Source organism: Phyllostomus discolor, chromosome 5 (genome assembly GCF_004126475.2).
Source record: "Phyllostomus discolor isolate MPI-MPIP mPhyDis1 chromosome 5, mPhyDis1.pri.v3, whole genome shotgun sequence".
In the NCBI taxonomy this organism is placed as follows: Eukaryota; Metazoa; Chordata; class Mammalia; order Chiroptera; family Phyllostomidae; genus Phyllostomus; species Phyllostomus discolor.
The window spans coordinates 99,979,478-100,006,513 of NC_040907.2; the positions used below are offsets into that span (position 1 = coordinate 99,979,478).

At 36.9% G+C, this 27,036-nt stretch overlaps 1 protein-coding gene across 1 annotated transcript in view; it reads right to left on the reverse strand.

Annotated features, from left to right (window-relative positions):
* RANBP2 (RAN binding protein 2) overlaps nt 1–27,036 on the reverse strand; it is an 88,885-nt gene that overhangs the window by 6,068 nt on the left and 55,781 nt on the right. The window contains 8 exon segments of the mRNA XM_036026627.1: nt 329–430; nt 9,248–9,452; nt 14,477–14,655; nt 15,387–15,479; nt 16,124–16,294; nt 18,904–18,981; nt 19,537–24,337; nt 25,062–25,156. Coding sequence (XP_035882520.1) covers nt 329–430; nt 9,248–9,452; nt 14,477–14,655; nt 15,387–15,479; nt 16,124–16,294; nt 18,904–18,981; nt 19,537–24,337; nt 25,062–25,156 — 5,724 coding nt within the window.

The following is a 27,036-nucleotide window of genomic DNA, read 5'->3' on the forward strand; positions in this document are numbered from 1 at the left end:
TTACCAATCAAATCTAAAAGTACAACTAAAAAGAACAATGAAGGTATCAAAAACAAGTTTAGTCCAAACCTTTCCAGGTTCTGCATTTCAAGAACAGGAGGACTAGCAGCATCATGTACATACAATTAAGAGAAAATTCTTATAATTATAGTAATAAACATCAAAAATAAAAGTAAAATATAGAAGTCCTTCCTTATTAAAAACAAACTAGAGGGTGGGAACAGGGGAAGAGATATCCAACTTAGTTACAACACTGTGGCAAAGGACTAGTTGCAGTTGTGCTTAAATTTTGTACCATAATCATTAAAATCCCTTTGCCTAATCTTACCTTTGGAACCAAAAGCAAAATCCCCAGAATTACTGGAGGCCAAGTCTGCAAATGACAGCCCTGTGCTGCTTCCAAATCCAAATGAAATCGTTTTGCTTTCCACTGGCAAAAGTAAAAGATAATTTAATATTTCATTTAATATACATTAAATATCAAAGTTTTCTCGAGGACCCAGAGCCAATGGGGGCAGAATCTTTCCCACTACTGCAGGGTTTGGGGGGTGGATGTGGAGCATTTATCTTCAGGTTATTTCTCTGAAGAAAAGTTACAAAATTCAGACAATTCTGAGCTTCTTCAGAATTTCTAAGTTTACAGGTACTATTCTCAATACACACTACACCAAAACCATGCCAAATACAATTTTTTTAAAAAACGTAATGTAGATCTATACTACATGAGATATAGAAAGAAGCATGCAGTTGTGTCTTAATACTATCTTCTAAATCTAAAACATTAAGTCAAAGGCAGGATTTTAGGAAACATCTTCATAAAGAATTTCTGTGTTCTCTATTATAAATGATAAGCTCATTAAACCTGGATTTTTAAAAAATATTTGGTCTTCAGGAGTTTTGGGGTCTCATCTTAATTCCGCCAGAGTGCAACTGCATGATCTATTAATTACTCTGCTTTACTTTCCCCATCTGAAAATGTGGTATTAGGTCTAAAGTACCTTACTCTTCTAGCATTTTAAAACTCCGAAGTGCCTAAACATGTAATATTTGTAATTTATTCAGGAACTACTTTGAAAAAAATTAGGTAACACAGAGAATGTATACATATAAAGCAACACAATTTTAAAATATTCCCCTCTCCTAATATCAAATGAAATGAAAAGGGGGTAAAGCATATTAAATATTGATTATTATAACCAAATACTTCATTTAACTTAAAAAAGAAAGACATTTAAAAACAGCTGACCTCTGAACAACATGTGGGATTAGGGGAACCAACCCCCCAAACACAATTTAAAATCCACAAATAACATGTGACTTCCCTCAAAACTTAACTATTAATAGCCTGCCGTTGCCCAGAAATTGATGAACACATATTTTGTATGTTACATGTATTATATATCATATTCTTAAAATAAAGTAAGCTTGAGAAAGGATAATGTTAAGAAAACCATAAGGCTGGAAGATGGCAGCAAGGCAGATGGGAGCTGAACCCACTTGCTCATACACCCAACTGGGACACCTAGCAGATCTTCTGAAGAACAGAGTGAACAGCCAACAGGATCATAGCTAGTGTGAAGTCTGGAAGTCAAAGGTTGCAGAGTACTTTTAAAAACTGATAGTAAGGAGATTTTGTAGGCTGACCAGGAGGTTCCTAGGCTGTGTGCTGGAGATCCCCACTGCCAAAGAGCTTTGGAGAAGAGCCAGATCAATGACTGTAACTTAGCAGCTCCCTCCCCTTCCAGAGTAGGAAAGTCACAGGCCTCTGCCAGGAGAGACCTAGGTGCTTACACTTGCTGAGGGGACAGATGCAGTAAGAGACACACAGCCAGAGGCATATCCCAGCTGGGACTGTTGTTGGCTGGGACACTACCAGAGAAATTGGGGAACCAGGTGACACCTAGAGATGGGCCACAACTGGCCATGACCCAGATAGTCTCTGGACTGGTCAGAGAGTTGGTTTGTGTGGAAAACTGGGAGCTTGTCAGGACCAGCTGGCCACAGGGAATTCACTCAAAAACAGCTCTCAGCAGCTGTGCATGCAAGGAGCATAGCTTCTTACTGGAGCTAGAGCTTCCACTGAAGCACAGCTTCCTAGCCACCAAAGAGGGAAGAGGGATGGTGCTATTTGCTGCCACTCAGGGCATATCACAAATTGATCAAAGGGGGGCAGCAGGGACTCAGGAGGTCCAGAGAGACTTATTACAATAGCAGAACTCAACTGCCCTGAAGGGACATCGCACAAGAGCAGTGCCCAGGCCAACAAAGAGGGAGGATGAGGATGAAGGGGGCAATTTGCACCCACTCAATGCACCCCAGGGACTAATCAATGGGTTGGCCAACAAGGTGGATTACAGGTGCCTGCCTGGCAAATATGCACAGAGTGGACAGCATGGGCCGCAGTACTATGAGGGCATGGGCTGGAAACTGGGCACCTGTGAATATTGTAGCCCATATTGAGCCCCCAACCTCACTGAACAACAGGGAAGAAAAAAAACAGAGCCCAGCCTCCCCCTGCCTACAGCATCCAGGAAAACCAGCAAAACCCCCTTGGCAGGTTTAAAGTCAGTAGGAGGCTTTGCCTTTTTATTTCAACTGTAAGACAAGAAGACCTGGAGCTGTGAAAAGACCAAAGACAGATACAGAAAGAATTCAGAAGGCTAACAGCAGCTGAGACAAGTTTCATATTACTATCCTTCAGAAGTTGCATTTTTTTGTTATTTTTATTGTTTTATTTCTCTTCTTTCCATTTAGTTTGTTTTGTCTGTTTGATTTCATCGTTTGATTTGGTTTTTTGTTCCCCTTTTTATCTTTTATTTTTACTTATTAAAAATAAGTAAATTAAAAACAAACTACTAATAAGTAATTATAAGTAATAATAATTACTTATTATTTTTAAAATTAAAAATAATAAGTAATAATAATAACAAAAATAAGGTTTTTGTTATTTATTTTTTTATTTCTATTCCTTCTGTTTTCTTTGATTTCATTGTTTGACTGGTTTTCTTTGTTCTCCCTTTCGTATTTCATTTTAATTTCTTTTCCTTCACTTCATTGTATTCCAATAACACACTGCTCTTGCTCTTTCACTTTTTATTCTTTTTACACAGATCATATATTCCTTGTCATTTTTTTCTTGTTCCAATTCCCACACAGTACCTCACCCTGGTCTGTCTTGGCCCATTTCACTACCTTCCTGAGCTTTATTACTGTTTTAGTAAACTATCCTCTCACACAATATGCCAAGTTTCTAGCACTTACTCTCACTATATCTCACTATCTAACCTAGCATAAGCACTCAGCTTTCTGGAGTCAGCTCACATTCTTTTTCCCTTCTGATAAGAGTCTTATCTCTTTTTCACCTTTTATAGAAAGTGGCTAGTTGGGTGAAATATCACGGTTATTGCTGTACTTCTCCAAAGGATATCCTATTTGTCCTCTACTTGATAGTACTTTAAATCCCATAGAATATTCTCCCGTTGTCTTACTCCATTTCACCTTCACTCTGCCCTTGATCACACACAAGACAAAGTGGGAGTTGTAAATGCCAGTAAACACACTGAAGGGGAAATCCCAGAAAAAAAGGAGCCAACAATAGGAAAAGGACAAGTACAACAAGAGAGCCCACACAAATGGAAGAAAGGGCAACAAACCTAGAGAGCATCTAGACAAGGAGATCAAAGAGACTGTGCCACTGAGTCTCACAGAACTCCTATCACAATATAGCAGGAAGAGCAGAGCAATGGGAATCGCAGAAACAAAGAGTCACCTAAAATGGGAAGACAAACCGTACCCCCTGCAATCAAAAGGACAGAAAATGCCTTGATAAATGAGCTAAATGAAGTTGAGGCAAGCAAATGATCAGATATAGAATTCCAAATAATGTTTATAAGGATGCTCAAGGAACTCAATGACAACTATAAAGGAACTGAGTAGGAATGACAAGAGTAAGAAAAAGGAAATAGAAACTATAAAAAGAGCCAGGAAGACACGAAGAATACAATTTCTGAAGTAAAAACAAGAACAACAAAATACACTAGAGGGACTTACAAACTGGTTAGATAAAGCAGAGACCAAATTAGTGAGCTGGAAGACAAGGTATGAAAGAAATACCCAGGAAGAGCAGCTACGACAACAAATACTCGAAAAATATGAAGACAATTTAAGGGAACTACAAGAAAACATGAAACACAACATTCAAATAATAGGAATACCAGGAGAAGAGAGGAGCAAAGGATAGAAATCCTGTTTGAAAAAATAATGACAGAAACTTCCCGAACCTGGAGAGAGGAAAAGGCAAGAAAGCTCAGGAAGCACAGAGGATCCCAATCAAGATGAACCCAAAGACTACTTGAACAATAATTAAAATTTAAAAAAATAATAAAATAATTTTTAAAAGATGAGCCCAAAGAGGGCTATAGTCTAAGACACACCATAATTAAAATGCCAAGTTTAAAGGACAAAGAGAGAACCTTAAAAGCAACAAAGGAGATACAAGAAGTAACACCAGAAAACCCCATTTGGCTAGATTAGCAACAGATTTCTCAACAGAAACACTACAAACCAGAAGGGAATGTTAAGAAATATTCCAAGTAATGAAAAGCAAAGGCCTGCAACCAAGACTATTCCACCCAGCCAGGCTCTTAACTAAAATGGAGGGCAAAATAAGTAGTTGCCCAGACAAAGGAAGACTGAAAGAACAGCTCCACCAAAGCAGCACTGCAAGATATGCTAAAGAGACTGCTTTAAGAGGAAGAGGAAGAGAGAGAGAGAGAGAGAGAGAGAGAGGAACACAGGTACAAAGGGGGAAAAATAAGTACCTGTCAATAATAAGCTTAAATGTACATAGATTAAATGCTCCACTCAAAAGACATAGGGTGGTTCTGGTCAAGATGGAGGCGTGGGTAGAAACACAACCAAAAGAAGGTTAATAACCAATCTAAAAACAATAAGCAACCAGATGTGCCAGAAAATCAAAATGGGTGGAACTCCGACAACCAACGAATTAAAGAAACATTCAGCAGACTGGTAGGAGGGACGGAGACAGGCAGTCAGGCGGGTGGAAAGGACCCACAGCAAGGTGGTACCGCATGGGTGAGACAGGGATGGCTGAGAGGACTTGCACAAGGCAGCAGACTACACAGGTAATGCGGGGCTAGCTGAATGGGAAACTAAAGACTCGAGCTAGCTACCATTACATACACACACATACACACACACACGTAAATATGTATCTACCCATATATAGAGAACCTTTCATCCCAAATAAGCAGAATAGACATTCTTTTCAAATACACATGGAACATTTTCCAAGATAGATACATGGTAACACACAAAACAGGTCTCTACAAATTCAGGAAAACTGAAACCATATCAAGCATTTTCTCCAACCACAAGAGCCTGAAACTATAAACCAATCTCAAGGAAAAAACCCAAAAACATTCATATTCGAGAAGATCTGACAGCATGCTATTAAACAATGAATGGGTGAATAATGAGAACAAGGAAGTAATCAAAGAGATTCTGGAAACAAATGAAAATAAACACAAAACAGTCCAAAACTTATCAGACACAGCAAAGGCAGTCCTGAGACGGAAGGTCATAGTGATACAGGCCTAAGTAAAAAAGACAGAACATTTCAAATAAACAACCTAACCCTACATCTACAAGAAATGGAGGAAGAACAAACAAAGCCCAGAGCGAGTACAAGGAAGGAAATGACCAAATTCAGAGCAGAATTAAATGACATAGAGAGTAAAAGCACAATTCTAAGAATCAATGAATCCAAGAGCTGGTTTTTTGAAAAGATAAACAAAATCGACAAGCCTTTAAGCAGACTCATCAAGAAAAAATAGAAAGGACCCAAATAACTAAAGTCAGAAATGAAAGAAGAGAAAAACAACAGATCTATAATACAATGGATTGTAGAAATTACACAAAGAACTATATGCCAAGAAATTTGAAAACCTGGGTGAAATGGACAAATTTCTAGAAAAATACAATCTTCCAAAAATGAATAAGGCAGAAGCAGAAAACCTGAACAGAGGGAAAACAAGTGGTGAAATCGAAGCAGCAATCAAAAATTCCCTGCACACTAAAGCCCTGGATCAGTCGGTGTAGTAAGAGAATTTTATAAAACATTTTAGACCTATCCCCTATCCTTCTAAGACTATTCCAAAAAACCCCAAATGGTAGAAGACTCCCAAACTCTTTGTATGAAGCCAGCATTACCATAATCCCAAAACCAGAAAAAGACACAACAAAGAACACTACTACAAGCCTATATTGCTGATGAATATAGGTGCTAAAATCTTCAACAAAATATTGACAAACCACATTCAGCAATACGTTAAAAAGATCATACACCATGATAAAGTGGGATTCACCCCAGAGATGCAAGGATGGTACAATATTCACAAATCAATACATGAAATATTTCACAAAAACAAAAAGAAAGAAAAAATTACATGATCAAATCAACAGATGCAGAAAAAGCATTTGATAAAGTACAGCACCCATTTGTGATAAAAAACACTCAGCAAAGTGGGAGTACAGGGAGCATACCTCAACATAATAAAGGCCACATACTAGAAACCTACAGTCAACTTCATACATAACAGGCAAAAAGTACAAGCATTCCCACTAAGATCAGCAAGATAAGGATGTCTGTTCTCACCAATCCTATTTCACATAGTATATAAAGTCATAGCCACAGCACTGAGACAAGAAAAAGAAATAAAAGGCATCCAAATTGGAAAGAAGGAGGTAATACTGTCACTGTTTGCAGATGACATGATAGTGTAAGTAGAAAACCCTACAGACTCCACCAAAAAACTACTCCATCTACTAAGTGAATTTAGCAAAACAGTGGGATACAAAGTCAATATTCAGAAATCTAAAGCATGTTTGTACACCAACAACAAAATACCAGAAACAGAAATCAGGAAAAAAAAAAAAAACATTTGCTATATAGCAACGAGAAAAATAAAGTACCTAGAAATAAACCTAACCCAGGAGGTAAAAGACCTGTACTCAGAAAACTACACAGCACTGAAGAAAGAAATTAAGGAAGACATAAACCAATGGAAACATACACTATCTTCATGGATTGGCAGAACATGATCAAAATGTCCATACCACCCAAAGCAACTTATACAGTCAACACAATCCCTATTAAAATACCAATGACATATTTCATAGATATAGAAGAAACATTTCAGAAATTTAGATGGAACCATAAATGACCCCGAATAGCTGCAGCAATTTTGAGAAAGAACAACAAAGTTAGAGGAATCACAATACCTGATATCAAACTGTATTGCAAGGCTACCAGAATCAAAACAGCTGCTACTGGCATAATAACAGACATATAGATCAACTGAATAGAATAAGGAGCCCAGAAATAAACCCAAATGTCTATGGTCAATTAATTTTCTACAAAGGGGGAAGAAGCACAAATGGAGCAAAAATACCCTCTTCAAAGAACGCTGTTGGGAAAGCTGGACAATTACATGCAAAAAAATGAAACTCAACCATCAACTTATACCATACACAAAAATTAACCCAAGGTGTCAAAAAGACCTAAACATAAGTTGCAACACTATAAAAGTCCTAGAGGAGAACATAGGCAGGATAATCTCATATATTCCACACAACAATATTTTTACCAACATGTCCACTTGAGCAAGGGACATAAAAGAAAGAATAAACAAATGGGACTTCATAAAAAAAAATAAAAAGCTTCTGCACAACTAAAGAAAACGTCAGCAAAATGAAAAGGGAACCAACCATACAGAAAAATATATTTGCAAATGACACCTTGGACAAGGGTTTGATCTCCAAAATAGATAAAGAACTCACACAACTCCACTCCAGGAAGACAAAAAAACCCAATTAAAAAATGGGCCAAAGGACCTGAATAGACACTTCTCCAAAGAGGACATAGAAAGAGCCCAGATATATAGGAAAGGATATCACTAGCCATCAGAGAGATGCAATTTAAAACCAAAATGAGATACCACTCAGAATGGTCTGAATGGCCATCATAAACAAATCAACACACAAGTTCTGGTGAGGTTGTGGAGAAAAGGGAACCCTAGTGCACTGTTGGTGGGAATGCAGACTTGTGAAGCCACTGTGGAAAATAGTATGGAATTTCCTCAGAAAACTAAAAATGAAACTGCCTTTTGAGCCAGCAATTCCACTGCTGGGATTATACCCTAAGAAACCTGAAACACCAAGTTAAAAGAACCTATGCACTTCAATGTTCATAGCAGCACAAATTACAATAGCCAAATGTTGGAAACAACTTCAGTGCCCATCAGTAAATGAGTGAATTAAAAAAGGATAGTACATCACACAATGGAATCCTATACAGTAGAAAGAAGGAGCTCCTACACTTTGTGACGGCGTGGATGGATCTGGAGAGCACTATGCTAAGTGAAATAAGCCAGGCAGTGAAAGACAAATACCATATGATCTCACTTATAGGTGGAAACCTAATCAACAAAACAAGCAAGCAAGCAAAATATAACCAGAGACATTGAAATAAAGAACAATCTGACAGCAACCAGAAGGGAGGGTGGAGGGAGGGTAACTGGGGAAATAATCAGAAGGGTCATCAGGGAACATGTATAAAGGACACATGGATATAGTCAAAGTTTGGGAGGATCAAGGGTGCGAGGAAGGGATAGGTGGTATGCAGGGGAGTGGTGGGTGAAAAATGGAGACAATTATACTTGAACAACAATAAAAAAAATCATAGGAGAGAGAAAGTACATTTCCAGCACTTACTGAAAAGAACCTGCATATAAGTAAGCCCACATATTTTGGTATTTATGGGGCAGGACACAGGGAATCGTGGAACCATTCCCCCACTGATACAGAGGGATGACTATCTATATCTATCTATCTATCTATCTATCTACACACACACACACACACACACACACACACACGTGAAAAAACTATATACAGTGTTCAGTATTATCTGCAGTTCCAGGCATCCACTGTAGTGCTTGTAACATACTGCTATGAATAAGAGTAGCACTACAAATGAAAATTCTATCACAAAGAAAATTTCCATGAAAGCACAATTGTATCTTATACCCCTTTATAGATTTCAAAATTTGTTTTAAGAAAGGGATTGTCTAGGATCTACATTTAAAAGTCTATCTTTTCAATCATACAGATGTACTTTATACAATGTATACACAGAAGATTTTTGAAAACATTTATCAAATTTTACCTTGGCTTGTAGAATCTGCATCATTTTCCTTTCCAGCAGACAAATCGACGGGTTTGTCCACAGTTCCAGATAAAATAGATGGCAAACCAATAGATTTGGTAATAGAATCAGGTTCTTCATATTTACATAAAAATGGTACAGTCACTTTCGCCCCACCTGTGGACATACTGTCAGCTGTGCTGGTCATTTCCTCATTCCGGGATTTCTGCAAAGTAGTAGTAACAAGAAACTACCATTAAATACTGACTGACAAAAAGGAACACATAACTTATTTTAAAATAAATCTAGGTCTTGGGAGTTCTAGACAAAATGGAGTAGCACACTTCACTTTCTCTTATTGTACACTCCAACCTATCTCTCCCAATATCTACAACCAACCTTAGCTTAAACAGATAAAGCAACTAGAAGAAGCCTGTGAAAGCTGATGAAAGCAGGAGGATTAAACCTTGAGGGACAATCTGGTGGTGAGAACATCATGGGAGGTTTTCGGCACTGCCCCTAATATCCCAGCAGGGTGCTAGAATAGCCCAGAAAATGCGAGCTGTCCGTGGCAAAGATGGAAAGAGTCCCAAGAAAAGCCAGCTCTCTCTCCCCAGGAGTGAGGGATGTCATAAAATTATTCATGTGTTGAATGACAGACTAGAAAAGCTATCATAACAAAGCTTCAAAAGGTGAGGACAAATACTCTTAAAGCAAATAAGACAGAAGTTCTCAGCAAAGAAGAAGAAGGTATAGAGTCAAATGGGAATTTTATAATGGAAAATATAGTAACAGAAATTATAAAATGTATAGCAGAAAATATAGGAGTGGGCAAAAGTAGATTTAGAGTTGTTGCTATGGAAAAAACAGATTGTGATTATTAGAATAGCTTTATTAACTCAGAAGAATATGACAATGGCACAGTACACTTTAGATACAATCTCATAAGTGCTCAAATTGCAGGCCTTCATTATTTACACATGTATTTACATTATTTACACATTGTAGTCTTTGAAAAATCACTGAACAACCTGAATTTCAGTGACCTACTTGGGTTAGCCCCACTGCTTCATGAGGTGGTTGAATGAAAACCTAATTTTGCTCACCCCTGTATATACCTCTTAAAGCTCACATGGAACATGTATCAAGCAAAATCAGAACCTGGGCCACAAAGCACAGCTCAACAAAATCAAAAGAACAAAAATCATACGAAGTATACTCTCAGTTCAGAACAGAATTAAACTAGAAATTAACAAATATAGCTAGAAAAATCCCAAAATATTTAGATTAAACAGCACACTTTTAAATAACACATGTGTCCAAAGTCTCAAAACCAATTAAAAATACTTTGAAGTAAATAATGGATTAAATTAGAAATCAGCAACAGAATGATATCTGAAAAATCACCAAATAATCTGGAAGCAACATACCACTATCTGATGTACATCTCATCTCAAAAAGAATGCCTCAAGGAAAAGCATTTTGAACTGAATTAAAGTGAAAATACCAAAAATTAAAACTTGTAGGAAAGAGCTAAACAGTTCTTCAGAAAAAATCTTACAGCATTATTTTTATTGAAAAGAAAAATGGTTTTAAATCAATAAACTTCCACTTTAAAAAACTAGAGGAAAGCAAAATAAACTGGAAATAATCTTCGATAATTAATGAACAGACAGTGGTACATCCACATAATGGAATAGTACTTAGTTAAAAAAAAGGGGGGGGGGCTGGTATGCTGAGTGAAAAAAGCTTATGTAACCAAAGGTTACATATGTGATTCCATTTAGTTGTTAGTCTGGAAAAGGCAAAAATACAGAAACAAAAAACAAATTAGCCCTGACTGGTGTAGCTCAGTGGACTGAGCATGGACCTGCAAACCAAGGGGTCACTGGTTCTATTCCCAGTCATACACATGCCAGGGTTGCAGGCCAGATACCCAGTAGGGGGTGCATGAGAGGCAAGCACAGATTGCCTCTCCTTCTCTTTCCTTTCTCCTCTCTCTAAAAATAAATAAAATCTTTAAGAAAAGAAAAGAGATCAGCAGTTGCCACAGGTTATGCATGAGGAAGGATCTGCTCTAAAGCCTGATCTGTGGTGGGAATTACAAAAATTAAGGTATGTAGAAGAACCATAGAAAACATACAGACATACACATAAATAGACACTTCAAAAGTGAATTTTACTTATGTAAATAAAAATAATGCAAAGGGATCATTATTTCTTAATGTGCTGAAACACAAAAATCATTCACTCTATTGTGTCAAATGGTTTAGAGTATCACAAGTTTTATTCATAACTAAAAAGTTGAAACAATCCAAATAGCCTACAACAGATAAATGAATAACTGAAATGTGGTATTATCCATAAAAAGAAATGAAGTAAATCTTGTATGCAGCAATATATATACCCCTAGGAAACAAGCAAGTGAAAGAAACCATATACAACTGCATCCCCAATCCTCAGCATAATGGTAATTCATAGTAAATGCTTATAAATACTGTAGACAGGCATTTCATGCAAGAGATTTTCATATCTGAAGACCCTGCATAATCCAATATGAATTACACACAGTGTAAAGTATTTAATATATTCTAAAAGGATGGAAATCTCCTTGCATTACAGCACATTTTAGCTTTAATAGTTAATAGTTCTGTTTCATCTGTGGGTACTCCCTGCAAAATTATAATTTACTGTGGCATTTTTTCAACCTTTACAATGATTTATCACATTTAACTTCTGAACCAAAGATACTTTGGACAGCCCCTAGTACTACTACTTAATGACCATTATGATAATGTTGCAGACTATTTTATAAGAAAATTTTAAGTTTTAAAATGATAAATGTTTTAAAATAATTTAATAATCACCTCAAAGAAGATACTGCAACACCTATGAGCAGCATGGTTCACAAAATACTGACAAAAGATATCAAGACGGCCCTGGCTGGGTGGCTCTGTTGGTTGCAGCATCATCCCATACACCAAAAGGTTGCAGGTTTGTATCCCAGTAAGCGAACATACCTAGACTACAAATTTGAACCTCAGCTGGGGTGTATATGGAAGGCAACCAATTAATGTTTCTCTCTCACCCCAGTGTTCCTCTTTCTCTCCCCCTTCATCTCTCTCTAAAATTAATAAACATATCCTTGGGTAAGAAAAATAATTAATACCCAAGTCCTTGTGTACCAGCTAATGTGGCAACACAAGATGGGAAAAGAATAAATGATGTACAATTCAGTCTGCACACTGGCACTGGCACTTTTTCATTTTTATTTTTAAGTTTTATAATAAATAAGTTTATTTTTTATGTTTTGCACATAAGAGCAATACCACATGTGAATTGCATTGTTTCAATATTCAAAATCCAAATTTATATTAATACTGCATTTGCTGAATGAGTAATTGCATGATAAAGCCCCTAGCACCCAGCAATTTAAGAAGATAATTAACAGAAATTACATGTTATATAGTTCCAGAGTGTCCAGGGATGTTGGTGATTTTAAAACTATTTAGATTTAGCAGAGAGGCCACTGATAAAAAACTTCCATAGAACTTCCACAAATAAATCTATTCAGTTATAAATGAGAAAGTGATGTCATTACATTAGCTGATAGCCATTAGTACATATGCACTGATAAGTAAGTTTAAATCTTCTGAATAGCTGGCACATCCTACATGGACAGCTGAAAAAAAGTAGGCCAGCTAGACTCCTTAGTCACAGACTATAAAGGACAGCAAATTTCTTACAGACACAGACCATGTGTTGGACCACATCTCTCTCTAGCCACACATCCTTTAATTAAATCACTGCATTCATAACTAACTCCAGGACTCTATTTCATTTTAACCACCTTCCCAACAATAAAATAGTATTACTTGAGGGGGCAAGGAACTATTCTGAATACTGTCAGTATTACATTGTAAAAAAACTACTAGATAGGGACCTTGTCTTCCAGTTTCTATACAATACAAATTAAAACCCAAGGTGATGATAGTCAAATTATCACTACATTTGAGCTAAAAAAGTAATCAAATAAAATTATTGACAAAGCAAGGAACAATATAAGCCAAGGGGACTACGTTTCAAATGCTATTTCCTATCCACTCTGCCCACCCTCGAATAAACTAACCTGTATGAAAAATGAACCACTTAATACAGTTCCTGGTTGGTATTGCGGTAGGCATTCTTAGAATTATCTGCATAGTCCATGCTACACCCCAATCCCCCAAAACCCTACATACAGAAGGATGAACCTTTATAGTTGTGTATATATGTAACAGGGACACCCCCCAAAATGGGGGAGGGGCTGCACATATGCGTGATCCTGGCAACACACACTTGCTGAACAAAGGATTTTGGGGGAAAGGATTTAAAAAGCAGTGCAGAAACACTACTACTTTTTCCATCTGCCCTCCTTTTCCAGCTCCTAGGGACTAGAGTTCGTGGACTCTGGGAACTGGGGGATGGTAAGATGGGGAGGGGAGGGGAAGGGAGGGGAGGGGAGGGGGCTCTGGACTCCAGCCCTTTGGGCCAGTCAGTGGCCACCACCCACCCACTTCTAGCACATGTCTGTCAGCAGCAGTTTCCTGCCCCCTCTTGGCTGCTCCAGCCTGGGCAGGGCCTTGTAACCAATGTGTGGGGGAGGGCAGAAAGCTGTGGCAGCAACTGGAGCTGTTAGGTGGGTCCTGTCCAGCCAGGCACACACACACACTGGGGAGCAGCAGCCAGAAGGAAGAGGACAGCAACTGCCAAGTAGGACATCTGAAGGCATAGACTCCTAAAGATGCCTAAAGGCTGACAGCAACTGGAAACCAGCTAAGCCACCTATGTTTATAATATTATTGGGTGAGAAAAGAGGTTCCTGGTGCAACCTTGAACTGAGCTGGCAGAGGGTGGCAGGGTGATTTTCTTTGGATGTCTTAGGGCAAACAGGATTTGAGGCAGAAATTTGCTATTATTTCAAATTATATTATTGTTAAATAAAAGGTTCCAATCCTTTCCAGGAAATTCTGTCTTTGGAGTTTGCCTGGTAGGTGGTGAGCAGTTGGCCCTCCCCACCACAGCCTCTTGCACTGGCTGGGTTTGGTAACATGTGAAACAAAATTCCTCCTTCTCTGGGCATAGCTGACTGGTGGCTGCCTAATCCACTTGCTAGCCACAACCCATTAATACCATCTGGAAAGAACATTCTATTTTATTCCATCAACAAAGTCAACTGAACCAGAAGGAAAACAATGGTGGTGTTCTTACTTGAGCTTCCTGAACTTTTTGAAGCTCTGACTGAAAGTCTTCCCCATTTCCATTGTCCTCATCAGTATCACTGCAGACTCCACAAAAAAATGTAGGTGGAAGTTTTAATATATCTGCTTTTGCCTTCTCTTCAACTGTTGGTTTCTTTTCCCAAATAATAATACATTCTTTTTCATTTTCTGAAAATCCAGTAACAACACAAGCAAAAGAAAGTTAAGATAAAAGCAGGCAAAGTCCAACTATTCTGCCACAATGGCCTTCAATAAAATCTACACGTTACAGAATCAGGTAACAAGTGCTAATAAAGAACAAGAACTACCAAAACAGTATTTTTCACTTCATATTATTTTAAAATAATACAAACCACCACATGCATATTACATAAATAAATATGGTAATTACCAGAATAATCAGATTGGGAGGTTCCTTTTAACTAGAATCTATTTTTTTTTAATATAGTAATTTTTCCCTGGCCAGTGTGGCTCAGTTGGAGCATCATCATCCCATAAACTGAAGTGTTGCAGGTTCAAGTCCTGGTCAGGGCATATGCCTAGGTTGTGGGTTTGGTCCCCCATCAGCTACATGAGAGAGAACCAATTAATGTTTCTCTCTCACGTGGATGTTTCTCCCCAACTCTTCCCCTCTTTAAAAAAAAAAAAAAAAAAAGCCCTGATTGATGTGGCTTTCTTGGTTGAACATTGTTCCACAAAGATGAAGGTTACTGGTTCGATTTCCAGTCAGACCATATGTCTGGGTTGCCAGCTGGTCCCTGGTTGGTGTGTGTGTTAGGAGGCAATGAATCAATGTTTCCCTCAAGCATCGATGTTTTTCTCCCTTTCTCCCTCCCTTTCCTATCTCTAAAATTAAATAAATAAAATCTTTTAAAAATAGTAATTTTAACTTAACATACCTGTTAGTTTTCTTTCTAATGGTTTAGATTTTTCTGAGTCATCCAGATAGAGTTTTCCATTAAGTTTCTTGACAGCTGTTTCAAAATCTTCATCTTCAAGTATAATTGATTTTTATTAAATAAAAGAATTTCTACTGTCAGAAGTTTTCCTAGCCAGAAATCTAGAAATGATCTCCAACTTTACACTTTTCCTTATGCCCCACATCCAAACAGCAATTTTGCCAATTCTACATCACAATGCCTCTTCTACTGTTAGAACTTTCATTGAGGCTCTCCTCTTGTTGAAGCTGCTCTATCACTTTAGCTCATCTACCTACCTCCATGTCCCACAACCCAAACCTTTATATGACTATCCAATTGGTCCTACTGAAAATTTTCTGTAGCTCCTCTGCCAAAAAACTCTGATATGGCACACAAAGTTTTCCTTAATGGAGCCCCTGTCCATCTTATCCCTCTTCCATCCCTCTAGGACTCCAAGGAAATTATAATTGTTTTCAAATCCTTCAAAATGCCTGCCCTGCTCATGGTAGCCATCTAAAATATGCTTACTTAATAAATAAGTACAATTCTTTCAATCATTACATCCACTGACTGTTTAGACTTACATTTAGAATAACCATCTGTCTGCAAGGATCGCAGTGATCGGTTGTAAAAGCAGGCTTAGTATAATTTAACCACACCTCTTAATTACTAACATTAGTATGAACAGAATACTTTTAAAATAACAAAAGATTTACCATCCTCTTCTTCTTCACTAACATAATCTGGTCTATTCTTATAGCAGAAGAAAGTTGGAGGAAGTTTAAGTCTGCCTGCAAGAGCTTTATGCTCAGGAGTTGGGGTTAGCTCATACACAATGAGAACATCATCCTCTGTGGGAGGGTCTTCAGGTTTTTTCTTCTCTTTTGCTATAACACAAGTCAAAAAAATTGATGAAGACAAGGGGTTAAATAAGTATTAACATCAATATTCTAATGGAAATAAAAACCATGAATTTATCTTTAGGTTAAAATAGGATACTGATAAAAACACATATATTCTGATGTGGATTCAACTCTACATAATAATGAATTAGAATTAGTAGTAGGCATTAATTTATAGAATTTAATATTCTATCAGAAATTGTTAGTGAACACAGAATCTACTAAAAAACAAAAAAAGAATCATGCTTTTACTTAATGATCATTGAAAAAAATTACTATTAATGGCTATAATTTAAACAAGTATTTAAAAAAGTGCTACCATTATCATATTTTACATACTAAACAATAGTTTGGGAAAATCTGCATATATTTTCAACAACTAAAAAAGATTAAGGCAATCATAAGTAAAAAGTGGTGTAAATATGAAACTAATGCAAGGCCTACTTTGATTAGTTCTCACAGAGAAGTTAACAATTGCCAAGGATGGCAGATGATTTGAGTTACATCCAGTTTTGCATGTGTCAAAGCACAATGGTAGATAAAATCAAATGAAAACTGTTATCCTATAGATCAGTAATACCGTAAGAATTTAAGACAATTTTTATAGCTAAAAAATCAACAAGGACAACAAGAAAACAAAGGAAAAAACATGGAGAGAAAAAGATTTTTTCAAGCAATCTGCTTTGGTCGAAAAGAAAGGATTTCTGACTATCAAAACTGATAAATGAAAAAGTAAGCAATTCATGAAGCATGTTATGTACCAACTGGCACTGTCCAATATGGTAGCCTAGCCACAGGTGGTTAATAAGCACTTAAAATGTGGCCAGTCCAAACAGAGATGTGCTACAAGTACAAAAATACACACCGGATTTTAAACACTTGGTACCAAAAAGAATGTAAAGTATCTCAGTTTTTAACACTGACTATAAGTTTAAATGGTACTTTGGATACAATGAGTTAAACTGAATACCACATTTTGCCATGTATAGTGTGCCCCTGTGTATAATGCACACCCACATTTTTTGCCCAAACTTTCAGGGGAAAAAAATCTTCCATTTTAATTTTTAATTCAATTATTTACTTATTTATATTTATAAACAAACTATCATATTCCAGGGTGTTATTTTGCATATGATATCATTATTGCTTTCTAGAGTTACACTTTTAACAGATACACTTTTAATAATTCTTTTAATAAAATAATTTAAAACATTTATATAAATACAAAATTAGTACTACCCATGTATAACATGTATCCTTATTTTTCCCTCAAAACTTTGGGTAAAAAGTGAACATTATCCACAGCAAAATATGGTAATAAAATTAATTTCATCCTTTCACTTTTCACCTATTTCTTATTTTTTAATATCACTACTGCAAGTTTTAAATTACACACACAGGTCGTATTTATTTATATGGGATGTTGCTGATCTGGAGAACTAGCCCTTTTACAACATTAAACTTGCTTTTCACTCTCCTTCATTACAATAACATGAGTGTCAATTCCTAGCTAGTGATAGTACAAACACACCATAAGAACAGATTCTGGTTTCAGTTCTGCTGTGAGCTGGTAAAGACAGCGTGGGCATTATCAGACAACCTGCTGGGTCCTAGTTTCTTCATGTCTAAAGTCTTCATCTCTAAGATTCTTTGGGATGGTGACATACTCAGACTTGAAACAGTGATGCTCTTTGTCCCAAAACAGTGTATAGATAAATTTCTCTTAGGCCAGGGATTCTTAACCTAGGGCCCACAGAGTCTGCGTGTAAGTATATACCTTTTACTGAAAAAAAGCCCACACTTTTCACACAATTTCTCAAAGACTACATCCTTTAAAATAAAGCATAGGAGTTGCTTCAGCTAGTAGTGAAATTAATATACTTTAAACGGAAGTCCCAGAAATCAAGAATTGTCTCCACATCAAGTGTGCTTGTTTGGCAACCCATAACACAGTTGGGCTACTCAAGATATGTTTTTAGACACTAGGAGTGAGTTTTAATGTCCTTAAATGTGTCTTTGTGGTCTTTAAGAGATCCCATCTTCTATTATCCCACTGTCTTTTACAAAAGATCTGTACTATGTATGTGTAACATACCAAAAATATAATGGTGAATGTTAAAAATGGGGTCTGCTTTCAAATACTATTATTTTTCTAAAACATGACTAAACTAGCAGCTCTAAAGGGATACTCTGTATCATGTTGTATACATGCTGTTACCATCATAGATTTGGATACAAGCTGACATTAGTGACTAAAGATAAAGGTTAGATAGACCACAGGTCTTTCTTCATTAAGCAGAACAGAAAATAACAGGAAGTACAAAGCAGCAAAAGGTAAAGACCACATAAACCTATCTCAAAATAATGTTATACAACACTGAAAAAAAAACAATGACATCCAAGTACATTTTTAAAAAAGCATTAAAAGGTATTATACAACCAGTCAAAAGTTATTTGCTTTTCAACTGGTACTTTTTAACATGCACACTGTAGTGTTAAGTACTGAATCTCATACAGCCACAGTTACTTCGCTAAAGACTACCAGCTGCTAACAAAACTGATGTCATCTCATACTGAGAATGCTCACTCTATACCTTTGTTCTCAGGCTGTGAGGAAGGGGTGCTGGTCCAAAAAGCCATTGGATTAGATTTAAAAAGACTAAAATTAAATCCTAGAAAATAAAGAGTATTTAGTTTTTGAACATTTTGATAATCAAAGTGAATATGACTTTACAAGAAGCCACAGTCCCTCAATTTATACTGATTTGGTCATTTTATATGCATTTCTCCAAGAGATTCATTCTTTGCTCATTTAATAAATACTGGCAAGATTACCTTACATAAAATGTGAACATCTCAGTGTCATGTTTTTTTTTCTTTTCAGTGACAAGAAAATAACAATAAAAAACAGACTCATTAACATTCATGATTCAAGTATATGAGTGACTAAACTTCAATACTGCATTGGGTTCATGTGCTCTCCGCTAAACATGACATAAGTATCTTCCAGTTATTAAAATCTCCTAAATAACTTATACAAATACTGTTCCTGTTTGAACACTTGGAGGCAAAATACTTTCTGGAGGAAAAAAACTCTGTGCAAATGTGTTATGACCCTACTTTTAGTAAAACATTAGTATCCTACAAAGAGCCTGCATCAAGATAAACATTAAAAAGAAAAATGTAAATTAAAAATCCTGCTTAATCTATTGAGACTAAGTGCTTACCCTTTTCTGGTGTTTTAAATGTGTAATTAGTTGAGAATTCTTCCTTTGGAAAAGCAGCGAAGAGATTTTTGACTTTGCCATCTGAAGACTGCTTAATATCAGAGTTTTCTGACTCTTCACAATTACTGGATTCCATTTGTCTTTCAGATCCACTCTGGACCACTGAACTAGTTTCACTATTATTTTTTAATGGTGCATTAAAACTAAATCCAAACAAAGACCCAGTAGCTGAACTGTTTCCAAATGTAAATGGTTTTGATTTTTCACTACCAAAAATGCTTTTAACAGACTCTGAACCAAACACAAACTTTGGAGGAGAAACTACTGCTTTTGTTGCTGGTTCAGATGAGACAGACACGTCTCCAACTTCTGATGTTGCATCTGCTATATCATCACCCTGAAGTAAATCTGTCCTCTCTTTTGTGGTTTCTTCTAACACAGCTACAGCAATTCTGCCACATGGTGAGTCTCTGGGAGTGGTCGAAAGAGAAACATGAGGTGTTATCAAAGAATCTTTTTCCAGGGCTACTTTTGCTTCATCAAATATTTTCTTAAATGAGTCTGCAACATCCTGTAGTTTAAAACGGACAGCTAAATGTTCTATTTTTCTTTCTCCATCTGCAAAATCACATGCAGTCCACACCCATACTCTTTCTGTCCCTTTCATACTTTGCAAAGCCATATCTGGAGTTATTCTGTGATTGGCACAAAGTTTTAATACCTGGTCCCTTCTCATCACTATGCGAACTTGCTTATTATCATAATTTTGTAAAATCTTTATATCACCAATACCTCTTTCTTTCCACTGACCAACATCTTTATCATACCTATAGAGTTTTGCTCTATGGCTAAAAACAACTTGTTCATTTTCCTCACCACTGGACACTTCAATTAGATCAGGCATTGGTACAACGGGTTCAAAGTACTGTCCATCTCTCTCTTCCTCTTGAGTAACATCAGTCTCTTCATCATTGCCAACTGTGGTCCCACTCTGATTCAACTTGGCAGGAGACTTAGATGGACTCAAAGCAGATTTAAAACTAAAGTTAAATCCTGTTGTTGACTCACCAAAGCGAAAGAGATTTTTTCTCACAGGGCTACCTGCCAGTGGAGAAGCATGTACTGAGCTACTACTTACGCTATCATCCAAAGCATCTTCCCTTAAATCATAGTTATCCCACTCTAATGTCAGCCCAGTGTTTTCAGGATTTGGCTTAGTGGTTATGTCAGAAACACTGGTAGCACCTACATCTAAATTCTTATTTTCTTCCTCAGTGACTTTCATTTGATCATTTGTCAAAAATGTTTTAAAATCTTTTAGTCCACTTTTCATTTCTTCAGCTCTCTGTATCAGCTTGGCAGCTCTGCCAGTATCCACCAGTTTATGGGGAGTTTGAAGTGGTATATCTAATAGGAGTCGCTGACATTCCTCAAATTTCTGCTTGAATTCTTCAGCAAGCTCTGGTGTTTTAAATTTTGCTGCCAGCTGCTCTAGTTTGGCATCACCATCAGAAAAATCACTAGCTAACCACATCCATGCTCTATCAGATCCAGACAAAGGCTTCAGGTTCATTGTAGTTGTTATCCAATGATTAGCACACACTTTTAGTACTTGTTCTCTTCGCATCAGCATTCTCAGTTTGCCATTGACTTCATTTTTGAGAATTTTTAAGTTCCCCAAACCCCTTTCTTTCCACTGACTTATCTCAGCATCAAATCTAAATAATTTTACTCGCTGTGAATAAAGAACTTTTTCATCTTCTTCTCCTGTTACAAGCTCTACTTTTTCAGGCATCTGAACTACTGGTTCAAAATGGATGTCATCACTGTCCTCAGTCTTATAAACATCGTCATCTTTCTCAATGTCAGTAGAACTATCAGCTTTATCAGCCACTTTACCACTTTGCAATGAGAATAATTTTTCCCCAGCACCCAAAAATCCCTTGAAATTAGGATCTTTTTTGCCAAATTGAAATCCTTCTCCTGAAGTTGATTTTGCAAGATCTGCAAAGGTGAAAGTGCTTCCAGTTTGACCAAAAATCATACCACAACCATTCTTCTCACTGCTAACACACTCAGCCTGAAAACCACTGTCATGTTCAAGGGACTTTTCACTCTTCTTTTCTTGATTTCCTGGCTCCTGAATGCCAAATTTAAATCCACCAGCAAACATAGGAATGGAAAAATTAAATCCTTCTACTGTTGACTTAGAGTCTGTATTAGAAGAACTCTGAAATGTAAATGAAGGTGTATTTTCTTGATCTGCATGCCCAAATTTAAATCCCTGTTCTGTGATGCCAAATTTAAAAGCTTTTTCTGAAGAGTTGCTTTTAAATCCTGTTGCCACCTGACTTCCAGAAGAGTCATTTAACTTAGTTTTTGAGCCCAATGTGAAAGCTGAAGGAGTATCTGCAATAAGTTTATGTGTTGGTTTAGAGGCATCACAAGCCACACATTTTAAGGAAGAACTCTCATTCTGCACAAAGCAAACACTACAATCCCACTGTCCTTCCTTCTTGGTGAACATTCCTTCAAATCCACTCTTTGTGGCATTGCTTGTCTCTGAAGAGGCGGGTGCTGGAATAGCAGAAGTAGGCTGATTTTGTTTACTTGGGTTCTGACAAGCAATGCATTTGGTAGTACTTGCTTCATTTCGCACTAAGCATATACTGCAATCCCACTGTCCTTCCTTCCTGGTGAACATTCCTTCAAATCCACTCTTTATGACACTGTTTGCCTCTGAAGTACTAAACTTAAAAGAGGCAGGTACTGGACCAACAGAAGTAGACAGACTTGGTTTACCAGGATTCTGACAAGCAGCACATTGTGTAGTATTTGCTTCATTTCGTACCAAGCATACACTGCAATCCCACTGCCCATCCTTTTTAGCAAACATGTCTTCAAATTCACTGTTTGGAGTTTTACTTATCTCTGAAGCACCAAACTTAAAAGAAACAGATGCTGGAACAGAAGTAGGTAAACTCTGTTTTCTTGAAGTCTCACAAGCAACACATTTTGTAGAGCTTTCTTCATTTCGTACCAAGCATACACTGCAATCCCACTGTCCTTCCTTTATAGAAAAAACTGATCTGAAATCACTGTTAACAGACTTAGAAAGATCTCCCTGGCCAAATTTAAAAGAAGGTTGCTGAACAAATGAAGATCCACTTTTGTTAGTAGACTTTGTATTCTGGCATGCATTACATCTAGATACAGTAGGCTCATTTCTCACTAAGCAAATACTGCAATCCCAGTGACCTTCTTCCTTTGGAACCATCAATGCAAACCTCTCTGGAAGGTTTTCTGGGCCAGTTTTAAGAGTGGAAACAGTTTCAACTAACGGTGGGCCAAAGAGCTCTTTATTGCTTGGGTTTAGGTTCTGGCATGAAACACATTTCTTAGAAGTTGCAGCATTCTTTAAGGAGCAGCTATTACAATGCCACCAAGACCCTTCTTTCTTTGCTACTTGAAATTCGAAATTCATGTTTCTGGCATCAGATTTGCAAATATCTTTGTTGTCATAACTTGTGGGTTCTTTTAAGATTCTCATAGCCTTATTTGTTGTTGTGGCTACTGTTACTCCTGAGGCCTTTAAATTATTCTGAGCCTCTTCAAACTTGCATTTAAAAAGTGCTGCTTCCTCAGGAGTTTTGAATCTAATAGCAAGTTGTTCTGGTTTGGGCAACTCATCTGCATAATCAAGAGCATGCCATACAAAAGATCTGTCTGACCCAGCATTTGGTGTCAGCTTCATATCTGGACTGATATAATGATTTGCACAGATTTTCAATACTTGCTCTCGTCTCATTAGAAGGCGAATTTTCCCAGATGTTTTATGCCTTAGTATTTTTACATTGCCAACTCCACGTTCCTTCCACTCTTTGGATTCTGCATCAAAACGGAACAACTTTGCACGATTGCAAAAGAATTCTTCTTCATCTTCCTCACCAGTTTTTACTTCAATCTTATCAGGAAGAGGAACCACAGGCTCAAAGTGAGGGCCATCATCATCATCATCACCATGGGCACTCCCTCCATCTGCTTCATGATTCTTGCTGGCCAGTTCTGGAGCAGATGTTCCAACTACTGATTTCCCTGGACCATGGAATATAAACATATCATCACTTTGACGAAAACCAGAATTCTTTTGATTTGGGCCTATGTTTTCAGTAAATGAAATTCCAGGCATACTTTTGCTTCCGAAATTGAATGTATTTCGAGGTCCAATTGTTTGACCAGCTTTTGCTGCACTGTAACCATCTCCCTGCACCTGTAAAGGTTTTTCTGAAGTCAGAAGACCTAAAAGGCTTTCACTGTTATTGTAAACCGTAGAAGAGGGCTGTGTCACAACCTGTGGTGAGGAAAACGTGAAATCACCATCATTTGATTTGAAGTTTGAGTTAAATTTAAAAGGAGTTGGCTGTGTTGTATGCACAGGTGTTGTCAAAGATGGCCTTATTCCTTCATCTGGCACAGGCTGAACTAAATTAGTTTTACCAAATTCTATAACCTTAGATTCTGCAGATCTTGAAACATGAGCTGCAACTGGAGGTTTTGTGAAATAGCCTGGTTCTGGCAAAGGTGGGTTTGTGCTTGTCTGTTGAATATTGTAATTAAAGTAATCATCACCCCTGGGTGACAAAATTCCTGTGGCAGGAGACTCAAAACGCAATGGAGGACCATACATCTCTTGAGAGAACATACAAGCAGATGTGCTTTGCACTGGTGGTGTGTGCATCTGTTGTGAATAGGCATAAATATGCTGTTGAGGTGGAAGCCTATTCATGCCATAAACTGGACCCTAAAAGAAAAAAAAGTTAAAATTTTTATAGGTTGTCTACAAAACTACAGGTAACTAGATACAAACAAATTTTCACAAACCACAAACTTAAGTATTATAAGGTAAAGATATCATTAGGTAATGCAGTGCATTAAAAAAAGGCAGAGTTACTTACAAAGATACTTAAAATTATATCTTCTTGTCATATAGAAAAAATTGCCTTAACTACTGATAGCATCTTAAACATTTAATAATATTTCCTACAGTAAATGTATAATATAAATATCTTCATTCCTAAACAACATGTCAAATGATATCAATAATGATAATGATGACTAAGATTTATTAAGCTTTTACTAATGTGCCAACTGAGCAATGTCTGAAGTACACATATTATCTCATTTTAATATCCTCAAAAACCCTATGAATTAAGATTATTATCCTTATTTCACATATGAGGCAACCAATGTAGAGAGAGGTTAAGATACTTGCCCAAGGTCACAATGAGCAAAAGAGCCAGGGCCTAAACGCACTAAGCCCTCTGTCTTTAAACTTTACATTCAACTACTGTTGTAATACTGTGTCTTAGATATTTCATGCCTGGAAATACATACCACACAGTGGTTCAGCAAAAACATTCTAGTCCCATTTCTGCTAAAATTGACTGATGAGGGACCCACCGCCACCCCATTTAAAAATAGTCTAAATATTCACACGTTAAGTGCATAAATTATTCCTTTGTTACCTTTGTGGGAGTAACATTAGCAGCTGGTCTGAGAAGATACTGGGAATTATATGCTGGTGACTGACTATAATATACTGTAGGGCCAGTAGTTGCAACTAAAAAAGAAAGAAAGAAGGAAAGACAGACACTGTTAAAAAAAATCTGTACTATAGTTAAGACTATCTAGGCAAGAACTATGAATACAAAAGCAACAGAAATCAAAGAAAGATTCAAAACCACGTAAGATTTTTTTTAATTTCTATGTATCAAAACACACCATAAAGAAAATTATCAAATGACAAATTAGGAAAAACTGGTAAATATGACACATGAAGAGTAAAAGTACCATAGTCAATGAGAACAAGCACCTCACAAGCATCAAAAAAGCAAGAAGAAAATGGCTGGTCCACTTTCCAAGAAAAAGGATATGATGTAAACTCACAGCCATGTTCCGACATCAGAAATACTAGGATCACACTAGTCATGGGAAGAGTTTAAGGAATCAAAATGCATCTGATGGCCTCAAGGCCATGTTTTTGAAGTGAGTCTTGAAAATGTGCCCAATGGCAAGACTGCATTTTATAATCTCAAGCTTAGAATGTTCAGGTCAAAAATCACCTAACAAATTCATAAAAAAGTATCTCATAAATAACAAAAAATGTGTTCATTGTTGGCACAGGGAACAGGGGACACATCATGACTGACACTCATGCTAATGTCCAAACTATTTCCCCCACCTGTTTTGTGTGAATTTTTACCAGGAAATCAACTAGAAGACACTCATGTTGACAGTAAAACTGCCAATAGTCATTTGCTTGATCTGTTTAATGAAAATTTTACCAGAAAACAATACAACTTACAGACTATTTAATCTTCATACAGAAGAAGAAATAGAAATTGTGACCCAAGAGATGCTAAACAATTGATCCTGAAAAGCACTGAAAAAGACCTAGAAAAAGCCAGCCAAGTCTAAAAAATTGCCAAAGAAGCCCGAGTCTAAATTTGGAAAACTAATGGAACTGCCTGGTGAAGATGGTTATTTTGCAATATTCTGGTAGTAAACAGGCATAGAACAAGCTAATGGATATAAGCCAAGAATCAAAGCCTGAAATTCGACTAGTGACTTTATCATTCACTGGTGACTGTTAAATATTCACCAGTGAATGGAAGCGGGCAGGGAGTGGAAAAAATTCTTACAAACCTACTACAAAAAGCAACAAATGAATAGGTAACTCGGGAAATATAAAAGATAATAAAACTGTTCAGCAAAGCCCTGGCTAGAGTAGCTCAGTGGATTGAATGTGGGCTGCAAAGCAAAGCATCACAGGTTCAATTCCTGGTCAGGACACATTCCTGGGTTGCAGGCCATGGCCCCCAGCAACCACACTCACTCTCTCTCACTCTCTCTCTCTCTCTCACTCTCACTCTCTCACTCTCTCTCTCTCTCTCTCTCTCTCTCTCTCTCTCTCTCCCCCCCCTCCCTCCCTCCCTCCCTTCTCTAAAAATAAATAAAATCTTAACAAAAATCGTTCAGCAAGTCTTAGTATAAAAAACTTAAAAACTGACACTATATTTGTTCTTAAAAATTGACAAAGATTCTTATAAACTGATAAGTTAACACTAGGCAAGAGTACAAAGAGATGGGCACTATCAGATACTGGTGATGAGTATAAACTGGCATAGCTTTTCTATACAGCAATTTCCCAACACAAAAGAATTTTTTGAATACCCTAAAATCCTGGGAACGTGTCCACAGATTATTTACAATAGCAAAAACTAGAAATAACAAAAATAGGGAACTAAAATCTACAATACTTCCACATGATAAAATATTGTGTGTTCACTAATAGTGTTTTCAAAAATACTTAACAAATGCTTAAAAGTAATATTTACTTTAATATTAATTATTTAATATTTAAATATCACTTTAAAGTAATATTTTAAAAAACAGGCTTACTCATCTACATACAACATAATATTTGATAAAAATCTCATT